The 17,371-nt window shown below is 43.3% G+C and overlaps 3 protein-coding genes across 6 annotated transcripts in view; 1 reads left to right on the top strand and 2 right to left on the bottom strand.

The window, feature by feature from the left end:
* Positions 1-7,191, top strand: part of LOC131688725 (uncharacterized) — a 90,488-nt gene extending 83,297 nt beyond the window's left edge. The window contains exons 4-6 of the mRNA XM_058973206.1: positions 4,460-5,232; positions 6,282-6,398; positions 6,470-7,191. Of these exons, the coding sequence (XP_058829189.1) occupies positions 4,460-5,232; positions 6,282-6,398; positions 6,470-6,587 (1,008 nt within the window). The 3' untranslated portion in view covers positions 6,588-7,191. The remainder of the gene's footprint in view (positions 1-4,459; positions 5,233-6,281; positions 6,399-6,469) is intronic.
* On the bottom strand, positions 2,663-5,651 carry LOC131688735 (uncharacterized). The gene is made up of 3 exons (XM_058973218.1): positions 5,568-5,651; positions 4,334-4,415; positions 2,663-4,279 (listed from the first exon to the last, which is right to left on the bottom strand). Exons 1-3 carry the CDS (start codon positions 5,640-5,642, stop codon positions 3,501-3,503), a joined length of 936 nt encoding a protein of 311 aa, XP_058829201.1. The 5' UTR covers positions 5,643-5,651; the 3' UTR covers positions 2,663-3,500.
* A 7,079-nt stretch (positions 7,192-14,270) lies between the features above and the next one.
* LOC131688709 (uncharacterized) overlaps positions 14,271-17,371 on the bottom strand; it is a 202,652-nt gene continuing 199,551 nt past the window's right edge. For all 4 annotated transcript variants that reach the window (XM_058973184.1, XM_058973175.1, XM_058973193.1 and 1 more), the window contains one exon: positions 14,271-17,032. In XM_058973184.1, coding sequence (XP_058829167.1) covers positions 15,506-17,032 — 1,527 coding nt within the window. In that variant the 3' untranslated portion in view covers positions 14,271-15,505. The remainder of the gene's footprint in view (positions 17,033-17,371) is intronic.

The raw sequence follows: 17,371 nt of genomic DNA, 5'->3' as shown, positions 1-17,371 counted from the left end.
TAACGTACACACCAAAATTTTGGGATGAAAACACAGCAATTTAATTTCAACCAATTGACAGATACTTTTTGCTGGAAATTCTGCAATTTAATTGTCAAACTGACAGCACAATCAGTAATCCAGCTCAGATTACTGAAAATTCGGTCACTGTCGCGTAGTGAATTTTCAGCAAAAAGTATGGTTGAAATTAAATTTGCTGAGTTTTCATCCCAAAATTGTGGTAGGGTGGGTGCTCCTATAGTTGAGGTGTACCTATAGTTGCAGTACAGGTATACCTCGATTTAACATACATTTTCTGATTCAATCATGTACGTTAAATCGAATTTTATGTTAAATCGAAACACAAAAGAAATATTTGTTTTCGAATGGAATTATTTGTTTTGTTCATCATGCGAAATATTTACGAGGATATTACTGATTGTATCCACCTAACAGTGATATAGAAGCCACATTCACAATTAAACAATTAGATTGCTCTTCTGAACATAAACAACATATTTATCTTAACCTTGCCAAGTATTCGCCAATTCTAACAGATATTCATATCATAAAGTTCGTCGCAAAATTTTCTCAGAGTTCAGGATAACTTATAAGAATAGTGTTATTGGCAGTACAGTATTAGTTAAATTTTTTTCACTAGATTCTTTCTAACATCAACAAAGTGATTAACCATTGTGTGCATGAAGAGTACAATGCCTAACTTTAGTAAGTAATAAAATTTGTGTTTCTATTTTGTCTCATCTTTATCTTGGTAGACAAACCTGTGCATCAGATAATCGCAGAATTCAAAAAGAGTACACTTGTTGAGTTCACGAGCAAACGAATAGTCACGAAGTTTTGTAAGCACAGGAGTTCTACTTGCTGAAAAAACATCCAAAACAAGCCATTTTGTACACGACAGATACATTTTAATTACAATACAAAGAATATTTTAAATTTTTGTTTAATCCTTATGTATATGGAGGTGAAATTCGCTAGAATGTTGATGTCACTATTATCGATCTCCAAAGTAGTCGCATAGCATGTAATGGCTAAAGCCAAGAATTGTTTCCTGCTCCCACGTTGTAAAAGGCGACAAAGACGGAAATCTTCTTTTCATTTTATTAGATCTATCTCCTTTTGCATTTATTGGATCCATCTCCTAGATTTTTATTTGAACGTGAACCTTTATTATGGTACTCCTGGGGACCATGTATCCAGAGTCTTCGATCATCTTGAATCGTACGCAAATGCCAGTACAGTTTATTCGAATCCCAATCTTTACTAACGACCATTCTCTACCCGTTGCAGTTGTTGAGAGTGATATATACAGATATACAGAATACGCAGTAATATAAAAAGAATATAATCACAATCAGTGTCGGACTAACATTGCTCGTGTGTGCTTCCTCTGTTTACATTAAGTAATGACCGGCACCGGTATTGATAAATAAACACCGTGAGCTTACTAGGAGTCCTACATTGAATCTTCCTAATTATCGTGTTTTGCATTTTTTTTTGCAAGAGGATTCGATCCATAACGAAGTTTTTTTTGAAAAATGTCCACATGCACTGAGAAATTCACCTGTTCAATACAGCCTGAGAAAAGATATTATCTTAAGCAGGAATCGAGCTTACGTCCTTTCAAGCTCTAGTTGGGTGCGTTGACCACTACACCAACGAGGAACTGTAATGACTTCATTACAAATTTCCAACAGTTTCGTAATAACCGCTACAGCCCCAATGCCTATTAGTGGGACTCACCGTCCGCCAATATCTCGTCACCGCCCTATACATTCCATCAACCATATCTTTCCAGTTATCTATCTTACACATAAAACCCATAAAACTATTATCAGGAAATAACTTGAACCACAAATTCGTGTATTCATTTTGTTGTGCGGTATCAAAATAAGAATGTTTTTGTATCTCAGAATCTTAAACATAATCTAGCGAAAAAACGAAAATAAATTATGTTTCTTTAAGCAATGGAAGCGGATCATAGTATAAAATTGAAATTGATTCTTAACATTTCGTTTTAGTAACAGTGATAATGAAAAAAAATTAAAATTTTTTGCATGTATGTTAAATCGAGGCAAAAATTACGTTAAATCGAAATATGTTAAATCGAGGGTATGTTAAATCGTGAGTATGTTAAATCGAGGTATACCTGTAGTGGGTTATAGTAAATCGGGCTTAAAACACACCGACTAATAAACGAGTATATTACACAATCAATAATATCATTTACCTCAAGCATCAAGAATGTATGATCTGGATGACAGCGAGGAAAAATCGCCTCCATCATCGTCGGTTGCTACGATCGAATTTCAATTGATATTCAGCCTTATTCTCTATTACGATGTATCGCTTTTCGAACGAATATGATCTGTATTCTCTATAACGACAGCAAAACCAAACGGGAGCCTACTTCGATCGAACTACATTCGTTCGAAAATGTTATCCGTCGTAATGCAGAATAAGGCTGATTGTATTAAATTCGATTTATGAAATAGCTTGGATAGGTTATGTAGTAGTACATGGGTTAAATTTCTCCCATGATCTTACAGGATTTCTCGTGTAATATTGTATTCAGTAGGGAGGGACCCAGCACTCGTACATTGTAGGGGGATAGGATCTGATCTCATGAAATAATTGTACAACATTTTGAATCATTGGTTAACAAAGTTTTTTTTGCAGCTACTCATTATTGTCATTTTTGTATTTTGTTGGAATCACAAGTAGTAGTTTTTTTTAAATGTAAATATAGAACATGATAACTATGTGACTAGACAAACATGTAGAAGAAGGTGATAAATTTGAAAATTTCAATAGTAAATTCTGTTTGAGCTAGAGCTAACAATTGGTTAAAAGAAGTAAAAAAAATCTCAAACTGAGAAGTAGCTCCGAAACAAATATTTAATGTTCAACGCTGGCCTCTCAGTTTTAAGAATAAATACCATCACTTCGTGTGATTATAAACATTGTGCAATTCTTTTGCTTAGATCTATTACTTAGGGTTACCAACCACTGATCGTTTTAAATAACTTGCCCCTAATTTCGACCTTGTTAGAAAGGGTTCTCTATTTTACTCCAAATGTCCTTCATTTTAGTCACAAACCTTATCATATTTGCACATCTTACACATCAAGTGTATTTTGAGAGAATTTAATTTCAATCGTCTCCCTTCCCTTCCAGCGTTTTTATTTGTCAATAAAGTGGTTGGGAAACTTCCATACCTTTCACGACTCATTGCAACTAAAATCTTCAAATTTTTAGTGGACATTGGTGCTACATCATTCTAACTTGTCTCGGTCCGAGATTCCTTCCTGTTCTTAATTTACTCGAAGTCCATTTGGTAACCCTAGCCTATTACTAGCTCGTACTATAATCCTAAGATATCAACCAGATATGCGTAAAGTTACATCGCGTAGAATTGGAAGAAAAAGTACTGGTTAATCGATATGCGATCCATTTCCCGTTTCGATATGTAGAAACTGTCCAAAAGGATTCGAATCCATCTAGTCAATATTATTGTTAACAACATTTCCAAGGTCCGCAGCAATAGCCTTCCCATTCTTCCCGTTCTTGCTCAAATACACATTGAAATAGAAAAAGTACTTCTGCTTCTCGGCATCACTCATCTGTAGCACATCCTGGGAAGTATCGGAACAGGCCCGTACCACTACCTCGCACTTGGCCGGCTTAGGACAAACGGGACACTTGTTCTCATCCAACTCAACGGCGTCATCCTGACTGAAGTGTCCCTCACCTTCATCCTCGCCCGGTTTCAGCGTCGGTGGCAACGGCGTAGTCGGAGGATCACGGCAATAGAAATACCAAGTGATCGGATAGGCGTTCATTCGCGAACCGAAACTTATGTAGTGCACGTCAATAGCCGGCGTTTCATCCACCACGGAAAGAATCGGCTTTGCCAGTCCATCGATTTGAACGGTTATGAGTCCCTTACGTGTTATTTTTATGTGCAACTGAAAATGTTCCGCCGGGAAGAAGTTAAACGAGTGGCTATGGTGGGCTGACATACGCAGCGTTTCCTTGTAGATTACGGTGTACACGTTGCTGATTCGGATCTCGTACGTTTTCTCGTAATCGGGATGCAGCATCGAACGGTTACTGGTCGACAGGAGTAGGGCGATTTCTTCCTGCATGTTGGACAGCTGTACGTACAGAATGAAGTCGACAATGGTTTTGTCGGTCCGATTGTTGCCCATCTCGTCGATGTTGAAGTATTCCTCGTACTGGCTGGTGGTTGTCGTGTGGTGATCGCAGTAGCCGGGGACTGAAATGAAAGAAAACTTTAGAATTTGCATTGGCTATTTGGTGGAGAGCTTACTGTTGATAGCAACGGTTGCTGGTGTCCAGCACGTCAACGCAATCCACGTCATTAATTGTAACAGTTTCATTTTAAACGCCATCTGAAAATGAACAAATTTTAATTCAAATTATTCTATATTTTCAGATGCGGCTCAAGCGAGACGGTACAGCACTATCGGTGCTGCTTCAATTGCTGTACGGTTGCAGCGTAGTGCTGGGACATGGTCGGCTAATGGAACCACCGGCACGTAATGCGATGTGGCGTTTCGGATTTCCCAATCCGGTCAACTACAACGATAATGAGCTGTTCTGTGGTGGGTATGCCGTCCAATGGGAACATAACGAGGGCAATTGTGGCGTTTGTGGAGATGCATACAACCTTCGAAGTCCGCGGCCACACGAAGCAGGAGGCGAGTTCGGGAAGGGGATAATTTCTCGCCGTTATTTCGCCGGGCAGGAGATTGACGTGGAGATTGAGCTGACTGCGAATCATATGGGCCGGTTTGAGCTGTTCCTTTGTCCGAATAACAATCCACACTACGAAGCGACGCAGGAGTGTTTCGATAGATTTCCGCTGTTTTTAAGTGGCACGCAGGAGGTTCGGTACACCATACCACCGGAATCGGGGAAGAAGGAGATTTTTCGGTACCGGGTGAAGCTACCACGGTTCGTTACCTGTACGCAGTGTGTTATGCAGTGGACTTACTATACCGGAAATATGTGGGGCAGATGTGACAACGGAACGGAAGGGGTCGGTTGCGGTAGACCGGAAACGTTTAGGAACTGTGCGGATATCAGCATAGTCTCGAATACTGGGGGTATTCCGCCTCTGTTTGTGGAAAGCAAGAATCCGTTCCTGCTGTATTACAGGGACTTCCGGGCACCGGAACCAGACAATGTTTTCCCGCTTATTATACGGTGAGTAATAATTGGTAATTTAATGATTGATGCCTAATCCTCTAGAATAAGCTATATCCACCAATGTTTTCTTTATCTCGAGGGTGGACTGTATAGACGAGTTTCTCGCATGTATATCTTTCTAACTACATATTTAACGAATACTGAAACTTCTAGAAAGCACTAGTTCGAGCATCCTCACAGAAAATGACCGAATACAATATAATCACTTTCCGCGCAAGTACATAAAACAAATTGCACTTGATTAAGAAAAGTTCCCTAGACTCTTTTATGTTTAAACGCTGTCCGCGAAATCCTAACTATAACATTAGTTACCAACACACAATAAAAATTACCGTGAAAACAACGGAGCACCAAAACCCTGTCCGACGTCCTTCGCCGTGCGGAAACGACTGATTTTCCACTGCCATCTCAATACAGTCACGTGCCGCTGCTGCTGGCTGTCTTTCTTTTCACACGTATACATATATTCCCAAGCAAGCAGGCACGGCAATTTACAGCACCGGAGAGTGCAGAGCAAAAACTTGAAAACAGCAGGTTCATGTCACAGAAAAAGGCTTACAGCCCACCCAAACGTACCTCCTTCCTTTGAGCTCCGGTAATGCTCTACTCTTGCGTTTGTTGCTCGTGTGCTGGCATGTTTGCATGTTTATTCCCCAGTCTATACTGCGCTGAGTGTAGTTGGTCTGGGGTACTCAATAATGATGGGACTAGCGACTGCCAAAACAATGAGAAATTGCATGTTTGGGTCGGGTGTTGGTATTCTAGCCATCGCGTGATAAAATCAGGCTACCACTGCGGAATTTGATGATTCCGTGCTCCCCTTTTTTATGTTAAATACCGGTCATTGCTAGAATGCGGTATGCAAAAATAAATATTTCGTAGCTTACTATCGATTTGAATACATTTTCTATCCAACTAGTCATTAGCATGGTCGAAATCGGAAGTGCGGACGCATGATAGTATATACATTACCAAACTACCACGCGTCTCCATAATTATAGAACTAGCAAAATGACTAATTTTCTTTCGAAACAAACTCATTTCAGAGACCAAGTTTGCCTCCCGACCATGGCCTACCGGCGTTTCATCGGCATGGACGATTGGTGCCAGAACAACTGTCTTCGCTATCCTCCCAACTGTCCGGAATCGGTGTGCCACTGTCCGTAAGTATTTCAACCAAATACAATGAAATCGGTAACTAAAAGTTTGATTCTTTATCGTCATTCACGTTTAGACAAACTTGTGAAGCGATCGGTGAACTGGAGGGCCGTGAGGGTGCCGACGTGTACTGTATGGACGAGTGCCTAACGTACAAGTCGCACTGTCCAACGGAACGGTGCCATTGCTACTGAACGGTGGATCGGATCAGAAAGAACACGCAGCTTGGACTTGGAAAAACGACTCTTGGATTCGATTGGAACTGCGCATACGATGAGATTATTGACCGGAGGTGGTGAATTAGTACTATCGACGAAGGGTAGATGACAGGGGGAAACAGGAGAGGTGTGCATAGCAATTCGACTCAGATAATTATTTTTTTTGTAATAATAGAAAAGAGAAACTTGCCGTTTACATTAAAATAGACAAACTAGGAGAGAGCAACTAGGGATAGTGAAAGAACTAATGGTTGATGTTGGAGATCGGTTCTCCCGAAAACTGTACATTTAAACAAGTAAAGTGATGCATGCAGATGATTTGTGTTCTGTAAAGTTTGTGTAAATGTTTACTCGCTTAGGTCATTTTTGTAGCTACCATAGGGCCTAATCGGAAGAATTTTTGATCAAATAAAGAATGTATAAAAGAATAATCTGAGGTGCAGTATAACAGTTGAGAATTGAATACGCCTTTGATTAGACAACAATGGGTACGCGTGGCGATACATCCATCTATGTATCTCGTTTAAAATGAGGTGCCGCTGGAAACAAATTGGTTTGAAATAAATTTCCCCCAACAAAGCAGGCCATTTTGCTGCTGTCCGGATCATTTTCCGGATATTCGCCATCGCTGCTGTTGGAAAAAATCGTTAGTAAACACAAAAGAAAAAAGTGAAGTGCGTGAAAATAAATTCAAGTCTTTGCTTTATTTAGCATTTTCGGACAGCGTTTTATTAAGGGCGGTGTCGGTTGTTTTTACCGTTTTTACGTATTTAGGACAAAAAAGTGCGAATATTTCCGAAATAGCAATTTTGTGTTATAGCGAAGACTCCATATCAAGAAGACTGATATCTCTTTCCTTCCCCCATACAAACGAGAAGCGACAGAGGTTACAGCGCCTCTATTGGAAGAAGGGAGGAAGCTTTATGTAAAAATGTATATGTGTGTGTGCATCACTATGGAAAGTACCACCTTTACCCGCAAGTGGCGTTGCTGTTACTGTCTCCGGATTCTGGACAGAGTTGCCAGTCTTCTTGATATGGAGTCTTCGGTTATAGCGTCCATCGGTATTTGGGATCGTGGACCCATTTCAAACCAAGTGTTTTTTTTTCAATATTGCGCCTTTCCCACTAACCTGGACCCCGCACTTTCGCAGTGCAAGTGATCAAACTGCTACTGAAAACTGCGAGCTGTCAAAACGCATGTTTAAATCAAGTGGTAAGGGCCCCTTACACGAGGCGCTAGTAATGTCACTTTTAATGATCGTGTAAGGTGAGTAATGATGGAATTTCCATACAATTTCAGTAATGACACTTTTATTGCGCGTGTAAAGGCCCCTTTAGAGATGGTACTTTCATAGACAGAAGAATTTAAAAGAAGAATGGTAAGTGCGCAGTGCGGTTAGAATCCAGTTTTTAGTGCCACAAGCAATATTTCAAAAGAAATGCAACCAAGGCTGTAGGGTAGTGATCCTGTTGGTACAACTTATAAATTTCAGGATAATTTTCGGAATTTTGAATTTTTTAAATTAGGAATTTAAGAATGTTTTCTTTCATTAAGGTTCGAGAGAATTTGATTCCAGCTTATTGGCTATGGTTTCCGGATCAAGACAAGGCATTCCTGCTAGCTGGTGGATCAACATCTCAGCTCGAATGGAAGTCAAATGAATGTGAAAATTCGTTGTAATCCCGTGATGGCAGCGTTCGCTGTGTGATTAAACCGCTGAAGAAGTACTCTCTGAGGAATGTTACTGCACAATGTTTCAGCTTGGATGTCTACTTGTTTAATCGAAGCTGGTGAATCGATGCGTGATGGAGGGGGTCTAGCTGAATTGATTGACAACGTTTCTTCTAGCTGGACAATTGAAAAGGATAGAGAAAGCGGGTTCCAGACCGGCGCACAATACCCCAGAGATCACTAGATTAGAAAATAGTGAAAACGTTTCAAGCAGTGTATATCGGGAATAATTCAGCAGCACGAAACATGAAGTTGCGCGATGCTCGACCAACAATATGTGAGACGTGTCGCTTGAAAGTAAGCTAAGAATCTAACACCCCTCCAAGATCCTTCACTGAACATTTTGCTGAATTCAGAGGCATTCGATTATCGCTACACCAAATGCTGAAGATATTGAATTGTTTGTGCAAGACAAGTGCGTACTCAAAAGCATTAATACGATTGAAGATTTTAAAACCAACCGGGCTAGGACAAGCGTGTCCCACTCAGTCTGTAAATCACATCGTTGAAGTAAAGTAGCAATATTGGTGGTCCAAGACGATTTCCTTGTGTGATACCAAACGTTTCAGAGTAGTCGTTGCCTATATAAACATTAAGCTCACGGCGGACGAGATACGACTGGAACCAACGAAGGAGAGATCCGTTGAAACCCAGTTTGGATAATTTGGCGATGACAATGTTGGCGGATCGATCGGTGTAGATTGCAACGGTTTGCAAACCGTTCTCGAGGCTTTCAGAGACGAAGGAAGTTAACGATAATCGTTAACGTCGCAGTAGATCGGTTACGCATTATTTGGTGTCGAACGCACTTTAGAAAGTCCACTTTAGGGTTTCCCGGAAACTCACCTCAAAGCTACGGAAAACTGCGGACTGACGTTAAGAAAATTGGACGCACCCGCACCGGCCGGATGATGCTGGAATTCCGAGGTCCAACAGCTCTGCATACAAAGAGCTCACCGAGAAAGCCATGCGTGACACGGTGGAAATGAGAGGCTTGTACCCGGAGGCAACCATCCAATGTCTAGATCAGGTATCCTTAGAGGAAGCTTTAAAAATCAGTGCAAATTTGGAAAAGTGTAGAAGACGATACGTATAAGGACGTATAAGGACCTGTTAGCACACAAGCCACTAAAAGCAGCGGTGAACTTAACAGGAGCAAATTATGCAAGGTGTGATGAAGAAGAACACATATGATCTGCGCAAACGATGAAGGTAATATTAACGTTCCAGGAGGCCCACGATATCCGGCGGCTGGCAGTGAAATCACAGTAGAGGTGACACGAACCAACCTCTACCACTGCACAGCACTTACTACGGCAACCTGTAGCGGAGTCTAAGTGTAATCGCGTGGTTTATCGCGCAAATGAAGGCTTTATTTTCGCCCAAATAAATCGGGTCTTCTTCAGCAGCTGATACGCACCCCCACGATGGACGATCAATCAATTCACAGAAAAGCTTGACAAGCTGACAGAAGAGCCTGTCGATCGAAGACAGTCGGCCATTTCAACGCTTGGACAGTGGAGTGGGGTTGCCACTTAACCAACCGAAGGGCATTAGCAAGAGCGTGCGATGCAACCATGCCGAGAGATGATAAACTAAGGTACAGCAGCCGTCCAGCCTTCCGGTGGAACTCGACGATTGCTGACCTACGGGCAAGTTGCCGCCGAGTCCGGAGGAGAATGCAGAAAGTACAACAACGACGCTGAAAGAGCAGCTCTAAGATCAGCTTATAAGGCGGTACGAACCGCACTGAGCCTGAGTAATAAAAAGGCCCCAGGATCAGACGGTGTTCCCAACGTGGCGCTGAAAATAGTAATCCAGCATTGCAGAAGTGTATCGACGGTGGTAACTTCTCTGACATCTGAAGAGACAAAAGCTTGTATTATTGCCGAAGCTAGGAAAGCCCCCTGGAGATCTTTCAGCATGCAGGCGGTCATGCCTGTCGGATATAGTCGTCAAAGTACTTAAAAGAGTAACGCTTAACAGGCTTACAACATACGTGGAGGAAGAGAATGGTCTAACCAATATGCAGTTCAGTGTTCGGAAAGATCGATCCGCTGTGGATGCCATACAGCGGTTGTGGAAAGGTATGGAGACATGGTGCTTCTAGTGACCGGTGAATCACTAAAGGAAGTAGATATATTCGCCACGGTGGCGATAGATGCTGTGGAAGACGGGAGGGACGTGAAGAACCTGGCGTCAGTTCACCACAAAACCGAGGCGTTTTCGTTAAGTAACCGAAAGGCAGTGCAGCAGGTGAGAATACAGACCGGAGAGTGTATCGTCGACTAAAAGTGGGAAATCAGAAAACTGACAGACGATCGGCTAAACTTTAATAGCCATTAATGTGATCCCGGCGTTATTTAGGATCATGCCCAAACTTTCCGCGATCAGCTGCAGTAAAAAGCGACTACTGGCGGTTCAGATACGCAGGGCACGCATAGCTGACGGCACCGCTGACGAAGAGAAACAGCTCTCGGGTGAACAGTACGTTCAGACTAACGGCCATGCAGGTGTCCCGCGCGTGCTGAACTGTCTCATCACCGGGTAGTCTAGATGATAGCTGGAACTATTCCTATAAACCTGATATCGTAAACAAGTGGCAACATCAGAGGGATAACGTTGTAGACGGTAAATAGACCCATCGACTAGCTCCATGCCTGTTGATGTGGGCCGAACCGACCGCACGGATTCCCAATGACGCAGTTTTTGTCTGGTCATGGCTGTTTTAAGAAATATCTGAACAGGTTCGGCTAAACGAGATCGTCGTTATGGACCATATGTGGTGCGTCTGAGAGCACGTTGTGTTCGAATGCCCGCGATTCGAATACGAGCTAACCGCAATGAGGTCCCTCTGGAACTGGAAGTCACCGCACAACTGGAATCGTCGGACCGACCTTGACACTCGACAAGTCAGTCTTTTAAAGCGAGATAAAGGAGACCATTGGGCGCGACCGGAATAAGCCATCACGTATCGTCGTCGAGGGGTCATCTGGGCAGCTGAGAACCGGAAGTTATCCTTCACCCGGAATCACCGGACACCACCGAAGGAAGAATAACGCGGTACTTAACGATTTCGGGAGACATGGCTTTGCCGGGGGAACTCGCCACCGGGTATGCCAGTGCCACCGTCGTGGACTCAGCCGAGTAGCAGCGATCGCGGCTGACCCCCGAAAAGGGTTGTAGGGGCACCCTCCAACCGGAAAGGCGCTGGATTGTCCTCAGTATGCAACTGGTCAATGCAGAGATGAGTGTATCTAATCCAGGGCATAGGAGTGCGCAGCAGCTGGAATGATGCGGTTGGTGGATATGAGATCAGCAAACTATTATGACCAGTTAGATCTGGGATCAAGTGAAGTGTATGGGCATTAGAGGTGTGAGGATTTCATCGGAGGAATGGTAACATGGACAGACAGCCCCACTATGCCACGAAGCTAGTAAGGATGGGAGACGCCTCCCGGAAACGGTGAGTGAACATACTATGCTGGTTGACCCCCCCCCCCCCCCCTTCCCACCACGCCCTATCCCTCTGATGTGGTACACTTGTCCGGTGGAGGCTCAGTTGAAGGTTTCTGACAAGCGCCGATCTGGCTCTGAACGCGGTACTCCATGAAGAACCGCGTCAACCCTTGCATGCGACCTCACTGCTTACAAATGTAACTATGGGGATTATATAGATGATTCTTCTTCTTACGGACGTAGATAGTGGCTTGGAATTGTAAGCCAACAAGCCTGGAAGCCAAAAGTAGGCTAGCGAAGTCCCCGACCCAGTATGAAGACTAAGTGCAACAACAGCACCAGTAGTGGTGACCCAGGGAGGCCATTACCGAGCACGAGCAGCGAAAAACAACTAGCTGAAGCAAAAAAATCGTAGGTAAAAAGCGAGGAAAACTAACGGATCAGAGATCTAGCGATTAACATCAAATTCACCGAATGCGAATAGATGACGTTGTTTGAGAGACTACGGAGGAAGCGACGCCAAAGTGTGACCGGTATACTCGTTCCCTGAGAAGAGTGAGGGAAACGCCAGAAGAGGAGGAACCGAAAAAGCCCAAGAAGTTTGGCGGAGGGCAGCGGAACGGCCAAGAAATGGAGAGCCAATAACGAACCGTAAAAACTAAAAAAGGGAAGAAGGAAAATAAAGAAGATTATCAGCCGCGCCAAGCGAACTATAGAGGTGACGCTCAAATCAAACGATGGGCCGACGTACGGTACGATTCTCAAAAAGATGAGAGAGGATTTCAAGCTGAAGAAACGTTGTAAGAACCAGGTAAAGGGCCAACACGAAATTATTGCGACACATTCAACAGGGCATAACTTTTTTACCATTGGGTAAAAATCAACCAAATTTTGCACACTTTCTCATTGATGTGTATTGTTTACATGCTGTCAAACTCAAAGTCGTGTTTTTCGATTCAACGAAAATGGAGGTGAACCAACGCGAGTCGAGAGAACAAATTCTTCCCAAACACCTGGAATTTCCTGACCTGTCGCACCGGCAGTTGGGAAAAATGTTGAACATTCACCATTCAACCGTCTCCAGAGTGTTGAAGCGGTTTCAGGAGCGGTTGACGTTGGACCACGGCAAAGGAGCTGGAAGAAAACCGGGACCGGAGAACAAAAAGACGGAGGGAAAGGTGAAGCGGATGATTAAAGCGAATCCCATCGTCTCAAGCCGTGATTTGGCTAAAAAGATCGGCATGTCGCAGAGCTACGTCCAGAATGCAAAGAAGAGCGCTGGACTGCATACATACAAGGTACAGAACTTCCCAAACCGCGATGAGCGGCAACAATCGACGGCCAAAACTCGGGCACGGAAGCTCTACGAGAAGATGCTGACAAAATATGGCTGCTGTGTGATGGACGACGAAACGTATATAAAAGCAGATTTTGAGCAAATTCCGGGGTTGGAGTTTTTCACCGGCAAGAGCAAGTTCTATGTGGACGACAAATTTAAGAAGAAGCAGAAAATGTCGAAGTTCGCCTCCAAATATCTCATTTGGCAGGCCATCTGCTCTTGCGGACTGAGGAGTGAGCCTTTCGTGACAAAGGGCACAGTAAATGGCGAGATCTACAAATCTGAGTACCTCGAGAAGCGCCTTTTGCCGTTCTTGCAGCAGCACGACGAAGCTCCGCTATTTTGGCCAGATTTGGTATCATGCCACTATTCTAAAAGTGTCCTGGAGTGGTATGAGGCCAATTCTGTCCATTTTGTTCCAAAGGACATGAATCCGCCAAGCTGTCCGGAGCTGCGCCCGGTGGAGCAGTACTGGGCAATGATGAAACGGGAACTTCGGAAGAGCAAGAAGACAGTCAAAGACGAGAAGAACATGTTAAGAAAATGGAAAAAAACTGAGAAACTGGTACCCGATGACACTGTAAAGACTTTGATGGAGGGCATCAAGCGAAAATGCGTTCAATTTTACACTCAAGGCTCCATCGATTAACTTTTCTTTTGATTTTTGAAGTAAATACATGTATAAAACTACCCTAAAATTATGGTTTGATTTTAAACATTATAAGAAAATTGGCGTGGCAATTTTGTGTTCGCCCTTTAAATTGTTACCTTGATGGGTTACACGGTATAGGGAGAAATACAACCGTCCGGAAACTCTCAGTCGAAATAGGATAGTTTCACCGCCGGGGATTACTCGAGTTGACGGTCAGTCAATCATCAAGGGCCACGGATCAGGGATCACAGTTAAAACGATAGTTCGGATATTTACTACAAAACACACCCACCAAATTCTTTAAATATTTCTTTATAGTCTTTCATTTGTCATTATCTGCTGCCTTTCAGTTACAGTACACTCGTTTTTGTTTTTACTCCAGTTTACAATAATATCGTTCGTTTCTCATACAATATTGGGGTCCTGCGTGCACAAAACAGGAAGCAGTCCTTCCATAGGGCAGCAATTGTATAAGTTTTTCTTCTTTTTGTTTCTTTTTTTCTTCCAAGAAACACACTAATGGCGGCACTTTTCCGTATATGCGTCTTTATATTGACTCAACGTCCGATCGAGTATTTGGTAGATTGTGAGTTTTAAATTCTGTCACCATAACATTGTCAGATTGAATATAGGTTATGTTACTTTTGATTTCTCACACTTACTACGTTGAGCTATTGAATAGGTGTTAGTTTTTTGTAGGTAAATTGAAATAATGTCACCCGGAGATTAGTTAGTATTGTTTCGCTTGCTTGTTTGAGTCATAATATAAGATAAACAAATATAGCTGAAATTTGAACTTTTTTTTAATATAACGCATCATTAGCGGCGAGCTTTACTTGTTTTCATATTAATTCATAATATAGGTTATAATGGTGAGTGTTATATGCATGTGTGTTTTTGTATAATGAAGTTACAATTCATCATCGCCTACTTTTCAGTGTGGTATCTTGTTTGACATTATTTTTCTCTCTCTCTCTCTCTCTCTCTCGTTCCCAAACTCTCGGTTCGCATTCAAACTAATAGTATCACTTATTTAGCTTAAAAATATAAAAAAATGTATAAAACGAAGCGGCAAAAAATGTTCGACTAAACGAGTTAACATACAAAAAGAAGTAAATAGTTTTTTTTAAATTTAAGCCAAATAGTTAACAGGTGTTAAATAAGTAGTTTCGCCCGATGAAAATTAAAAAAAAACTGAACAGAAACAGATTCTATTTAAATAACTTTAAGGGCGCGGGGTTTCTCAGCCTACTAAGCCACTCGCGTGCGTGGGAAATGCAACCAAGTTCAACAACAATATGGCGTACGTTGCTTCCTTGTGTCGCTTTCTCTTTCATTGTCGTGCAGATAAATAATATTTACGTTCATTTTTTTTTTTTGAGCTGAAGTTCGATAGAACAGATGACAGTTTTTAAATTGATCCGAACACTATTTTGCTTGCTCAATTTTTGTTTCTAATACTGACTTTAGTTTGAAAATTTTGCCTTTGCTCATCTTTTGATGAAAAAGTTTAAATTTTATTACGTTTTTAGTGGCAGAATAAAGATGAAAAATTTCCTGTTACATAAAAGCTAGATACAAGTTAAAAACTTTCGACGCATCGATTACTACACTCACACACGTACAAAGACACGGATCGACGGGGTTAAAAAACGAACCTACCTGTGCGGCCCATTCCGACACCACCCACCGTGTCCAAATTTGATTGATTTACTTGTGGTGGCTGTGATGATGCGAACGCCGTTGGCTCTGCTGTTTGCAGTGATCCGCCCGACGAAGAACTTCCGCGTACGATAGGTCCAACTTTTTGAGCTTGTGCAGATCATGGCTTGCCGAAGACGGTTTAAACTGAACCAATTCACCGCTTTCATCGGTGAGTTCGGCATAGCGATTACCACCATTGCGGCTTGCAGTACTCGTCGGTGTAACGACGGCGGTTGACGACTTCCAAGAGACGGCCGAGCTTTGGCTAGCCTGGGTTGGGGTGCGCTGAGACGAACAGGACGGTGTTGGTGAGTTGAGACCTCGATTGTAGACGGTCATGGAGTTACCGTTCCACTCGGCGGCGGCGGCCGGGGTGGCGGAAGGTGAGTTCGCAGGGGAGCTAGTAGTGACGGCCGCATTCGGATTCCAGGGACGATAGGATGTTCGGCCTTTCTTGCCACTGCTGGTGAATACTCGGGGCGGTGATGGAAGCGTGATTGGAGAATCAGATCGATCGACGGGACTGTCGGCTCCGGTCGGTACTCGGTTACGACGGCGACGGGATTTTTTCTTGTTGACACCAACGCAGACGGTTAAATATTCCAGGGGTTGGCGTTTGTAGGGTGTTAGGATGCGACCGTCTGGTAGGGCAGCGACTCCGATTGGTGGTTTGTTTTCCTGTTCGCCGCCGCCGTGTTTCTCCGCATACTTGGCTTGTTTTTCGATTTTCTTCCGTTCGGATCTGGTGATGCATTCGGACATGGCAAACGATTGCTCGCTAACGGCGGAAGAAATTATACTCTGCGTGTCGTCTCCAAACTCGCTCGGTGGTTCTTCGTTTGCTGGAGTAACCGGCGGTACTTTCGGGGCTGTGTCGGTCTTTGACGGCGCAGGAATTTGATCGTCCAGCAATGGCAACTGTTCTCCTTCGTCACGGTTATCGGCAGCTTTCTTAAGAATTCCGAATATCTCTCGGAACAGTTCCCGATGGGACGGGCTGAATCGGAACCTAGAATCTATAACCGTCTGACCCTCGTAGATACTAAACTTGCAGTCCTCTCCGTTGTCAATTGTGCACAGGAAGTTACTCGGACGTTCGTCCGTTTGGGTAGCTTTGTTACTAATCTCATCCGAAAAGCCGGAGCTTGTGGTTTCTGCCTCGGAAAAGTCCGTCGGAGTACGCAGTCCAATCTTCCGACGAGTTCCATTGCTGCTCTGATCGTCCTTCTTACTACCGTCCTCATCGGTGAACTTGGTATTCAGCGAACTGAAATCACCCGAGCCGAGCTCCTCGTGTAGCGATGGTTGCGTAGCAACGCCGCTCCCCGCCGGCTGCAGACAGCTGGGCCCATCCTGTGCAGCTACTGCGTGCTGCTGTGACAGTGCTTGCGGACCACCCGATCCGCTGACTTTGCGCATCAACGAATTCCTCTGGACCTCCAGCAGTGCCTCATACTTCTCCACCAGCTCCCGGTACGGATTGTTTGAGCTAGCATTCGACAGATCCAAGGTATCTGGCTTAGGAGAAGAAGTCTGCAAGAAAAATACGATTAGTGGCCGTTTTGAATTATTCCGCGAGACGGGATAGGGGGGGCGGGGGCTAGCGAAGGATTTGGTATGTTATTCGATAGGAACTTTTTTGTACAAATACCGAGTTCTACTATCATCAAGATTTGTATTTCAGCCTAGTTACACGTAAGCTATATTAGTATACTTTCTAGCTACTGTCTTTCGGTTGTTACTCTGTACATCAACAAACGAAAAAAATATCACACTGCTTAGTTCCACCTTTTTCGAGGGGGGTCACCTTTTTGTTTCTAAAAATTAAATAAATTAGTAAGTACCGTCCTTTAAGCTAGTGGATCCAGTAAC

This window comes from Topomyia yanbarensis, chromosome 1, assembly GCF_030247195.1.
Source record: "Topomyia yanbarensis strain Yona2022 chromosome 1, ASM3024719v1, whole genome shotgun sequence".
In the NCBI taxonomy this organism is placed as follows: domain Eukaryota; kingdom Metazoa; phylum Arthropoda; class Insecta; order Diptera; family Culicidae; genus Topomyia; species Topomyia yanbarensis.
The sequence above is the reverse complement of the archived record's forward strand: the minus strand, read 5'-3'. Positions and strand labels throughout refer to the sequence as shown.